The 11,669-nt window shown below is 41.6% G+C and overlaps 1 protein-coding gene across 1 annotated transcript; it reads right to left on the bottom strand.

Annotated features, from left to right (window-relative positions):
* CRH (corticotropin releasing hormone) lies at positions 1-5,498 on the bottom strand. The gene is made up of 4 exons (XM_004047110.5): positions 5,438-5,498; positions 3,382-3,518; positions 1,916-2,220; positions 1-1,114 (listed from the first exon to the last, which is right to left on the bottom strand). Exon 4 carries the CDS (start codon positions 1,098-1,100, stop codon positions 510-512), a length of 591 nt encoding a protein of 196 aa, XP_004047158.1. The 5' UTR covers positions 1,101-1,114; positions 1,916-2,220; positions 3,382-3,518; positions 5,438-5,498; the 3' UTR covers positions 1-509.
* Positions 5,499-11,669: the final 6,171 nt, after the last annotated feature.

The following is an 11,669-nucleotide window of genomic DNA, read 5'->3' as shown; positions in this document are numbered from 1 at the left end:
TCATGATTACCTTTGCAACTTTTATTAAAAATATAAGTATTCAACATTCTCTTACACAACCAAACTGACCAAGGACTGGAAAGATGTTTTATTACTGAAACGTTTACAAGAGAAAGTTGTTTCAAAGAGCTTACAGATTTAGTCTTACCCACCCAAGAGAATGGCATTCTCTTTGGCTCAGACCACAACAAAAACAACTGGGTGACTTCTGTCTGCTTTTTCAAACAAAACGTTTTCTCACAGGTCTACATTCTCTTTAAAACACCACTATAAACACCTGGAAACGGAAACTAAACGTAGACAAAACGAATAACATTGTGTTGCTGCTGCACGTGAATACACTTTGTGCATGCTAAGTAAGGGGTATAGGCTCTCTCCCTCTCTCCCTCTATGTTTCAAGCTATATAAAAATAAACAAATGGCATAAGAGCAGCGCTATGGTACAGAATACTGTATTTTTTTAATTTTTTTGTGCTAAATGCAGATTCTTTTTGGCCAAACGCACCGTTTTATTTCCCAATAATCTCCATGAGTTTCCTGTTGCTGTGAGCTTGCTGTGCTAACTGCTCGGCCCTGGCCATTTCCAAGACTTCCCGGAGGAGGTGGAAGGTGAGATCCAGGGAGATGGGAGGCTCCTCGGACCGCCTTTCTCTCTCCGGTGCCTCCTGGTGGCCGCCGAGGGCATTCTCAGCGCCGCGCTCCGCGAGAGCCGCGGGGCTGTCGAGCGAGCGCCGAGGCAGCAGCAGCTGCTGCAGCAACACGCGGAAAAAGTTGGCGGTCGCCTGTTCCGGCGAAGGGCGGCTGCCGCTGCCGCCGGCGAGGAGCGAGGAGGCGGGCGAAAGGGGAGCGGCCGGGCTCTTGTTGAGGTTCCCCAGGCGGAGGAAGTACTCCTCTCCCATGCGGAGCAGGACCGGCCGAGCCTGCGGCTGCTGGGGCTGCTCGGACTGCGGCGGCGGCTGGAAGAAATCCAAGGGCTGAGGGTGCTGCGGCGCCTGCCGAGCTCCCGGGACCGGCCCGCGGCTCAGGAGCGCCCTGCATGGCGGGCAGGGCAGGAGAGCCACCAGCAGGACGCCCGCGGACACGAGCAGCGGCAGCCGCATGTTAGGGGCACTCGCTGCGGCACAGAGGTGGGCGGAGGGCGGAATGAGAGAGGGGAAGAGAGAAAGAAAGAGTTGGTTAGAGTTCGCTCAGCTGGGAGGTGCACACGGGGTCTTCCTACGGGACTACCTTAGACGTGCTGGGCTCTGGCCTCAGTGGTTCGGATGGGCGCTGTCCGCGGTGCTGAAGCGCCTGGGGAGCGGGGAAAGGAGGCGCCTGCAGGGCTCCGCACCTAAGCTCATGCGCTCACCGGCCAGGAGTGACCCTTCTTTCTAGACTCTGAAAGGACGGTCCCTGCGTCCTCTTCCTAACAATCCTCAAAACTAATTTTCCCGATCCTAGAGAAGAGCCACAGATTTAAGATCCCACCCGCGCTGACTACCTCCCTTCCGGATATTTCAGCATTTTCTTCCAAATTGAGAACTACTGCCTTATGGTCCTCCCTCTCCACTCCTGCCCTTGCTGCCTTATCTCGGGGGTTAGGATAGAAGGGGGTGGGGGAGCTCCTTTACACAGCCAGCAAGGAGCAACTGGCAGCACGGGTAACGAAGAGCAGCCGTCTAAGTTTGCTTTTGCCACATCCCAGCTACTATTGTAATCTTAAGGAATAGTCCGCGAACACGCGCGCACACACACACGCACGCACGCGCGCATACACACACACACATACGCGTACACACATGCATACACACACACACATACGCGCACACACATGCATACACACGTACGCAGGCAGGGGCAGCCGGCTCCGCGGCGCACATCGCGGCAGCTCAGGCAACGCAAAGTTGCTGGCGTGTTCCGTCCAGGCGCTCCCTACCTTCCCAGGCGCTTCGCAGGTGAGCCGGGTGCTGCCGCCTCTCTGCAGAGAGACGTCTCCGGGGGCTTTCTCTGGAGGTTGTCTTCCTTTCTATTTACTGTTCCCACTCTCTTTTTCTTTCTCTCCTCTCTTTCCCCTCAGTCTCTCAATGGACTTGGTCTCTGAGTTTCTCCACTCCAGAGCCTGGAGTGGGATTTTATAGTGTCGACCCTCTTCAAAAACCACGCAGCATTTGCCTAATAAGCTGACGCTCTCTTGACAGCTCGATTGCGTGCTGCCTCTGCTCCTGCATAAATCATAGGGCCCTGCCAAGGAACGAGGGGCAGAATTTTGCTATCTCAACACTGAATCTCACATCCAATTATATCAACAGATATTTATCGCCTCTTGGTGACGTCAACGAGCCCTAAAATGGAAGGGCTTCTTATGACTTGTCCATTGACAAAAATTCTTCAATGAGATTTCCCAAGTGTGAAAACATATTGACCTCTTACTATGAAAGGCCATATTAGGGGTGTGCAAAGAGACAGCGAATGGGAGGAGGAAGGGGAAGTGGGAAGGAAGTGAGGTGTCCCAGTGCAGCCCTGCCAGGAAAGCAGCAGCCAGTTGGAGGGGGTGGACATGGATGCCCCTTCTCCTAACCTCCCTGACCAGGTGTCTCTGACAACACCTCAGTATCTGGAAATATCCCTTTGCTAGAGACAGAGTCCCACCATCTTTCTGCCTGGAAAAGAATGAAACATCAGGAGAGGGGTGTGCAGGAACATCCAGCTTTTAAACGTCTATCTGCTTTTTCCTCCCAAGAGCAAGCACATAAAGGAGTTATGAGCCTGCAGAAGCAAGGCCAATAAGTCTCTCAAAATGCAGTTCAAGTTTTTTAAATGATGACAAGAGCTACTCCCATAGTGAAGGGGCACAAACCGGGGTTAGTAAGGGGTGCGGCAAAGATTTTAGGTTATCTCAGAAACTCTCTGCTCCTTTTTTTGTCTCTCTTCTCACAATCTAAAATTAATTGTGGACTCCCTTTTCTATTCCCAAATTAAAGAGAGAGGCGGCCAGTGAGAGATGCATGAGTTAAACAAGCTTTACTTATTCTACTGAATGCAAACTCAATGAGAGGCATCCATTCTAACTTCCTAATCTATGTTGAAAAAGGCTTAAACTGCTTGACTACAGGGCTAAATTCATTAGTTACATGTTTTCATTGGTCAATATTGAGTCTGTAAAAAAAAACTCGTTCATTTCACCTCCAAATACTATCAACATCCATAATAGTATCCACATCTGGGCCACCCAGGGTGGTTCTTTTTGATTTTCTTTTTCCAAATCCAAATGTGCTTCATGTGAGCCTGTTAAATAAATAAATGCTCTCTGACATGTCGCAGAATGGAATGGAATGCTAAGCCTGTAAAACTATATTCAATTTTTGATTAATTGACACTATCATATAGGTGGGAGGCAGTTACCTCCAATTCTGCAATTCAAAATGCAATTCCAAGTTCTTGTGCCTGTGATTCAATTCAGCTTCCAGATAACCATCAGAGTTGTTTATCGGAAATTTCCTGCTCCTCATTTCTGATTACTTCTGCTGCTTCCTTTGTACCTAATGTGACAAATGATGCAATGCATATTTCAACTTCCATTTTGGGTCTATACCAATCCACAACTGCTCTTAGGAACAAAAGGAAGGCAGGGAGAGAAATGTTGACAGTTTGCAGAGAAGCCAGCCCATAGTTGGATCACTGCACCACGTTATGTACTTTTGACACAAGAGAACAGAGAGAATGTGCCTACTTGGAAAGATGTGAGTTGTTAATAGAAGATCATGATTATGGAAAATGGTTGAGTTTCTGGGAGAAAGCTGTGTTTTATATTGGTAGGAAAGCACACAGAACCTTAGATTTTGTTATTGTGGGCTTTTTTTTTTTATTAAGCTGGAATGGGTTCAACATTTTTGCTTACTTTCCTTTATGAACTGTTTTCTGACCCTGTTAGCAGATTTCAGCTTGGATGTCAATCTGGAGGTGAAACGTTGACTTAGAATAGGAAGTTTCAGTGCAGTAAATGGACACAGAAGATAAACTAGGAAAGGGATGTGGTTATGAGTTTAGCTGGGGAGGTCTGGGAGGTTCTTCCAGAGAAGACCCAACAAGTTTTGGGCTCTGACTAAACCCATGACCATACCAATCTCTCTCCCATTGGGCTATCTGGGAGATATTGTTTTAGTATAGCTCCCTCATCACTGTTGAGTCCTTGCTGTGAGGTTTTCTTGGGGTAAGTCATTAATAGAGCCAAAGTGGCTCCAACTAGGGAGTAAGGAAAAAAATGTTCCTGAACCCCAGAGGAAGAGAAGCTATGCACAGCCACAATTTATCTGTATTTGTCTGTTCTCACACTGCTAATAAAGACATACCTGAGACTGGGTAATTTATAAAGGAAAGCAGTTTAATGGACTCACATTTTCACATGGTAGGGGAGGCCTCACAATCATGGCAGAAGGCAATGGAGAAGCAAAGGCACGTCTTACATGGTGGCAGGCAAGAGAGAGCATGTGAAAGAGAACTCCCCTTTCTAAAACCATCAGATCTGATGAGACTTATTTACTATCACAAGAACAGCATGGGAACAATCCACCCTTATGATTCAGTTACCTCCCACCAGGTCTCTCCCACGACACGTGGGAATTATGGGGACTACAATTCAAGATGAGATTTGGGTGGGGACACAATCTAACCATATCATTATCCAAAATGTATATCTCATTAAATCACCCAGTTTTCACATTAGAAATGACTTAAAGAGATCACTTGGTTTAAATGAGAACCAGAGAAGTTAAGTGACTTACCTGAAGTCACTCAGCAAGTTAGTAGTAAAGTGAGAATTAGGAACCAGCTCTTTTGATTGCAAGCCCATATTATTTGCATAATGTAACGATAACCTTTGGACTTTCTTTTCCAGCAGAGGCACACAAACTGAGGTGAAAAGATGAATTTTAAAATATTTTAGAGCTAGAATCTCACTTTCTTGCCCAGGCTGAAGGCACTGTGATAGCTCACTGCAGCCTAGAACTCCAGGGCTCAAGCGATCCTCAGACTCCTGAGCAGTTGGAATTATAGGCATCAATCACCATGCCTGGCCTGAGAAGATGCATTTAGATAAAGTAATATATTCACACACCAATTGTGGAGTAGCTTTTTATACATTTTCCTTATTTGATAAACTAAGGCATCAGAATGCAGAAATTCTCTGTGCATGCTCATGTCTGTGGCACCTGATTTTCAATCTGTGTGTGCATACATTGCAATTTACTTTTCAGTATTACCAAATTAAAAGCATTAATTTGATTATTCTGCCTAGGTGACCTTTGAAAAAAGTGATCTTTGGATACAGTATGGAGGGTGAAAGGGATTCTTAAAATTATAATATAGATCTATGATTTGAGAAATAACATAATGCAGATAAATGTGCCATAAACTAAATATCCAAATACATAGAAATAACCACTGACAGATCTGATCTTACATGTAAGAATAACTTCTGGAAAGGAGTCATTGGAGAATCAATTTCAATGCTTTTAGAACCTAAAAACACAATCCGAGAAACATGGGCACAAAAACAGGGATTACTTCATGTTTTAAATCATATTTTTCAATGGCTACATAATATATGGTATAGGTAAATTAAAACAGACCCAACACAACAGTCTAATAAAGAAATATCAGAAATAATAGGTAACTGGTGGGCATATTTTTGTCACTTGTATCACCTTGTACCTTCACAAGCTTCTATTAGCACAGCTCGTGGTGAACAAACACCATCTCCAAGTTGGCTAACAGAAACATTTGTTGAAATGAATCTACCGTTTCCAATGAGAGCCTTCAGAAATGCCTAGGGTGGACAGGTGGTTTGGTAATTGTTTGTAACTGTTCTTTAGATAGATTAAGTAACTGCCTTCTGCTTCCACAGGAGGACTGAGGAAAGGCCCTCAAACAGCAAAATATCTAACTGCTTCACTGGCAACAATAACTTCTGTTAGTCTCTTCTGATTATCAAAGCCATATGTGCTCTTTGCAGAAAACTTAGAAAAATCAGAAAAGCATAAAGAATATAAAATTCCTCAGAATATCAGAATCTAAAGATCATCACAGATAATTAATATTTTGTTGTTTCCCTTGAGCATTTTTCCTGAGCTCATAATCGTAATTTTGATAACACCATGTTCTTAATACTGAATCTCTGCTTAAAAAAAAAAACCTCTCATTTTAACATTTAAAATAATTGAGAGAGTAAATTTTAAATGTTCTCATCGCCAGAAATTGGTAAGTAAGTGAGGTAATGGATATGTTAATAACTTGATTTAGCCATTCCACAATATACACATATATCAAAACATGTCATACACCATAAACATATACAATTTTTATTTGTCAATTTACATTAATTAATTAATTCATTGCAAAATAATTTGTTGAAGAAATCTTCCCCAGATTCCTATGTTAGGTTCAGCACCTGTGCTTTATATTTTCCTAACAGCATGAATGTCCTTCATTGTAAAGCTCACATTTTGTTATAGTTACTGGTACAATATGTACCTCCTTTGCTGGACAGTAAACTGTGTAGCAGGGCTTTGATCATCTTTGTAAGTTGCCATATCCATTTCTCTTGCCCCAAACATGGTAGATTTCCAGTAAGCCTGTTGAATGAATGAAATGCAGAAAATCTGTTGAATGAATGAAGTATAAAAATTACCCATAAACCATACATATTATCCAGACATAACTAAATAACATTTTATAGTTAAAATTTTATAATCTACTTTTTTCCACTTAAAATTATATCTCAAGCATTTTCCTATATCCAAATGAAATCCTTTTTTTATTGCGTGGTATTGCATCAATATGTGCCAAATTTTCTATTCATTCTTCATTGTTGATCACTGCCCTAATGAACTGCTTTTTATTCTTTTTCATCTTACCCTTGCACTTTTAAGTAATATACCCACAGAATTATTTCTTGAGTCTTCAAATATAAACAATATCTCTTAACTCCCAGATTGTAAGATGAGATTATTTATCCCTTCAACTTTTCAGACACCCTCCTGCACCTTGATCTCTCAGTCTCTTTCATCTATACTTTTACTTCTAGATTGTCCATGTTAATTATTTTTATAATCATAGTTAAATCTCCCATGCTTTTATGCTTTTACTATAATTGATTCTACACTTGATCTTAGCCAAAGGGCCAAGAAGCTCTAGATAGATATAGATAGACAGATGATGATGATAGATAGATAGATAGATAGATAGATAGATAGATAGATAGATAGATAGATAGATTCTAAAAGTAGGAAGTCAATATAGTTTTTAATTATTGACTATGAAAATTGTTCACTGAAGAATAAGATCATAGACTCTGATTACATTTCCTATCTTGTTTTTTTTCCTACAATTTTCAGTTGACACTTTTATATTTTTTATAATCCCAGTTTGGTTTTTTCCTAGAATTATGAACTGCCTTAATTTTGTTCTCACATTTTTTCAAATTTTCAATCATGATAAGTAATCTATCAAGTCCTCCCCCTCTTTTTAAGACCTTGATCCTTGAGCATGCTAACCTGCTGCTTTCAGACTAGTTACTTTCTAAATCTGATGCACAGGTTTCTTCCTGGGACTTCTCTTTTCTTCTTCCCTGGATTGAATTCCCTGTCCGGAATCACGGGACTTTTTCCCTTTTGATTTCTGAATTTTATTTTGCGGAGAAACATCCTCCGGTAACTTTCTAGGAAAGGATGTATGAGAAGCATGTTTTCTGACTCCTTGCATTGCTGAAAATTGTTATATTTTACCCAGATATTTGAGTGATGCTTTACCAAGGTATATAATTTCAAGTTAAATATAATTCTCTTCTAGAACTTAAAGTATTATTCTCTTGTGTTGTATTATCCAGTGCTGCTGATAAGAAATCCAGTATCATTCTAATTTTCCTTTTCTTTCTTTCTTTTTTTTTCATGGAGTCTCACTCTGCTGCCTATGCTGGACAGTGTAGTGGTGCGATCTCAAATCACTGCAATCTCTGCCTCCCAGGTTCAAGCGATTCTCCTACCTCAGCTTCCCAAGTAGCTGGGACTACATGCATGTGCCACCATGCCTGGCTAATTTTTGTATTTTTAGTAGAGATGGAGTTTCACCATGTTGGCCAGGCTGGTCTCGAACTCATGACCTCAAGTGATCCACCCACCTCGGCCTCCCAAAGTGCTGGGATTACAGGAGTGAGCCACCATGCCCAGCCTGATTCTCATTTTTCATAGGACCTTTTTTCTTATTCTCTCTTGAAGCTTTTAGTCTCTTCTTTTTTTGTTGATGTTCTGAAATTTTAGAATGGTCTTTGGGTCTTTTTTTCATGTACTCATTTTAATTTTGAGGTTCTTACTCTTCAATGGTGAAAAAAACCTCTTGTATTATTTATATTATAAATTTTTCCATTTTCTCTATTCTTTCTTTTTAGGGATTTCTATTATGAGATGTTCTCCCCTCTATTGGCCATCTGTGTTTACTATTTTCTGTCATGTTAGAACTTTTAGTTTGCGATTCTGCTTTCTAAGATATTCTTCAATATCTTCCAGCTCTTCAGTTACTTTCATTTTACAACTGTATATTCAACCTCCAGACTTTTTATTCTTTCTCCATTCCTTTTTAATAACTCCTGTTCTTGCTTTACAGTGGAATGTTCTCTCCTATTTCTTTAAGAATGTTAACTAGAAGGTTTCTAAGTTTTCTTTCTTTCCCTGAATTATCTCTTCCATCCGTGGTCATTTAAAAATCTTTATTTATCTTAATTTCTCAATTTTATGCTGGAGATCTTTGTGAAATCCCTGAAGGCAACCCTGTGTATGATTGGTAGCACCCTCATGTTTAATAATTATTCAGTACAAAGTTGATGAAGAACTCTATATGCAGGGTAAGGAGCCTGCTTCTCGCCAAGCAGCCTTCCTTCCAGGGTGATCACATGGTGAGCTAGTCTTTACTTGGGATACCCATGAATGTCATATTGTAGAGAATTCCTCTCTGTAGCCATTCAATTTTATTTAAGAAAAATGTATGTATTAGTTTTCTGAGTATGCCATAGCAAATACCAGACTGGATAACTTAAACAGCAGAAATTTATTTTCTCCCTTCTGGAGGCTAGAAGTCCAAGATCAAAGTGTCAACAGAGTTGCTTTCTTCCCAGGCCTCTCTCCTTGGCTTGTGGTTGGCCATCTTCTCCCTGTGCTTTCACACGGCCTTTCCTCTGTGCATGTCCATGCTTCCATCTCCTCTGCCTACAAAGACATCAGCCATATTGGATTAGGGCTAACCCATATGACCTAATTTAACCTTAATTACCTCTTTAACGGCTCTGTTTCCAAATACAGTTACATTCTGAAATATGAGAAGTTAGGACTTCAACATGTGAATTTTTCTACATCTAGGAGACACATTTAGGCCAATAACAATATACCTGGCAATGTTTATTTCTTTATTTGCTTGTTGCCTAACAGGCAGACATTTGAATGTCTGGCATTCTTCACATGGGATGAGAAAAGTTGGTGGAGAGGTTGACTCTTCCATATATAAACTTTCAAGTATTCCCCGTATTTTTGACCCTTTTCTCACTCCTGTCTTTGGCGAGACTTGGAGGTTCAGAGCCTTGAGCCCCTCCTAGGCTCTGCAGATGGACTCCTCCCTCAGCTGCCTGCCTCCTACAGCCTCTTCGTCTGCATTTTCCTCGGGAGACTCTGCATCTTCTCTGTCCTCCTCCTTCCTGTCCCTTTGTGGACCCCTTACAGCTGCTTTCTCTCCCTTTCTTCCTCAAACACCATCTTCTCTGCTCTCATTATTTCAGAAGTTTGCTAAACCCTCTCACTTGCTTACGTTTTTTATCCTGTTATTTTCATCATTTGGGTTTATACTATCATTTTAATGGAGTCTCATAGAAATGAGAGGTAAACACACAAGCATTTTGGAAAGACCCCTCTGAATGCAGTATGGAGGGTACATTGGTGGCGCAAGAAGGCAGAAAAGAGACTTATGGTCTTTGGGTTATTAGCCTTGGGCCTCTGCAGAATGAGCATCACAGGCCCAGGATGACAGGAGGTGCGGAAGGCAAGGGCAGCATCCCAGGAGCCCAGGACTCTCTACCTGTGGGCAGCCACATCGCTGTCCACGGTTTGGTGGGGACAGTTCCCCATCAATCAAAAATTCTGTCAGCACCCATGAGTCATCACTGAGTGTCTTACCTCCTTTCCTGAGAAAATGGCAAGGACTTTGTTACCTGTGCATCTATTTTTCCATAAGTTGAGAAGTAACTGACCCTGGGAAGATGACTCAGAGCATCAGAAAACCAGCACGTTTCTGCTTCTCTTACAAGCCCTGGTCTTGACAGACACGATTGCCCTTTCTATTTACATCATAATACATCGATTGTTCTGTTTCAGACTCCAGGTAATGGATGGAGGGCAGTGAAAGGATGTGTGTGAACTTTCTGTCATGAAAGACAATTTACAGGAACTAATCATCTTACAATGGTTGCTCAGAAAAAAGAAATTCATCAACCAGGCACCCCAAACAGGTATTTATATTCATGAACATCACTTAACTCTGAAGAAAGAGTTCCTTCCCAAAGAAGCCTCCTAGGAATGTTGCTGGTGTCATAAAAAGGGAAGGGAAAAGTTAAAGAAAACCTAAATTCATATTTTACTGCAGAATTTGTTAGTGTTTTTAAATTTTTATTCAGCAGTGTAAATCCCTAAGTCTTTAGCATTTCCCAGACTCATTTGACCACAGAACATGTATGTCATTGGACTAGCTGGGAAATATAATAAGCCCAAATGCATTTTATGAGGAGTCCAGCTAAACTTTTTTTTCTTTACCATTTGGTATTTAAGTTCATGATTAGAGCTACTAGTAATTTTCTACCACTCCAAGGAGAAAATTTTAAATGTCACTGTTTGCCCTTGAAGAGAGGGTCCCAGGGTATGGAAACTTGTCTGTTTTCACTGCTTCTGAGGATTACCTGCCCTGCGACAGGTCACCTTCAAACAAGAAGCTGCCAAACCTCTGCTTACCATCCATAAAATGGTCAACTCTGTTTGCATAATCACCCTTGAAGGGTGGTTATGGCCAACCTATGTCTGAGAAAGAAAGGAACTGATTTTCCACATTCACTATTCTTTTTGCATTTTAGGAGTGATCTGAGCAACAGCATTGTCAGGATAATAGAAAAAGACTTAGCGGCCCTAAGCAGCAGTGATGTTTAATGCTCCTATTCATATAAAGTTAAATATAGACACATATTTGAGCCTCACCTTATTTTCCAACTTGTTTTCTTTGTACTTTAATTCCTAATAGCTATGAAGTTCCTGGTCAGAGGAAGGAGTTGGTCTTTACAGAAATGTAGCCCAGTGGAAATCCATGGACCTACCTTGCAAAGGAGAACCCTCTTAGAGTAGGCAGGCGTGTCCTAGACAAAATTGGTTGCAATGGATGAAGTTGGGCTTTTCATAAGGGAAAGTCAGTTATTCAAGAAAGAGCAAGCAATGAGGGCTACAGAGGTGGACAGAAACTTGGGAGGCCAACATTCAGGAGCTGTGGATTTCAAAGATGTTACAGGTTGTGGGTTCAGACCTTTCGCAAACCTTGGAACAAGAGCTTTTCATCTTCAAGGCTTCTGTTATCCCTCTGTAGAACATTCTTTTCCATTTTGAGAGCTAGTTATT

The sequence above is a fragment of the Gorilla gorilla genome, chromosome 7 (assembly GCF_029281585.2).
Source record: "Gorilla gorilla gorilla isolate KB3781 chromosome 7, NHGRI_mGorGor1-v2.1_pri, whole genome shotgun sequence".
Taxonomy (NCBI): domain Eukaryota; kingdom Metazoa; phylum Chordata; class Mammalia; order Primates; family Hominidae; genus Gorilla; species Gorilla gorilla.
This window is presented reverse-complemented; position numbering and strand designations above follow the sequence as displayed.

Bases quoted from the DNA above. Each gene is read 5' to 3' on its own strand.
- CRH (XM_004047110.5), bottom strand. From the start codon at position 1,100: ATGCGGCTGCCGCTGCTCGTGTCCGCGGGCGTCCTGCTGGTGGCTCTC.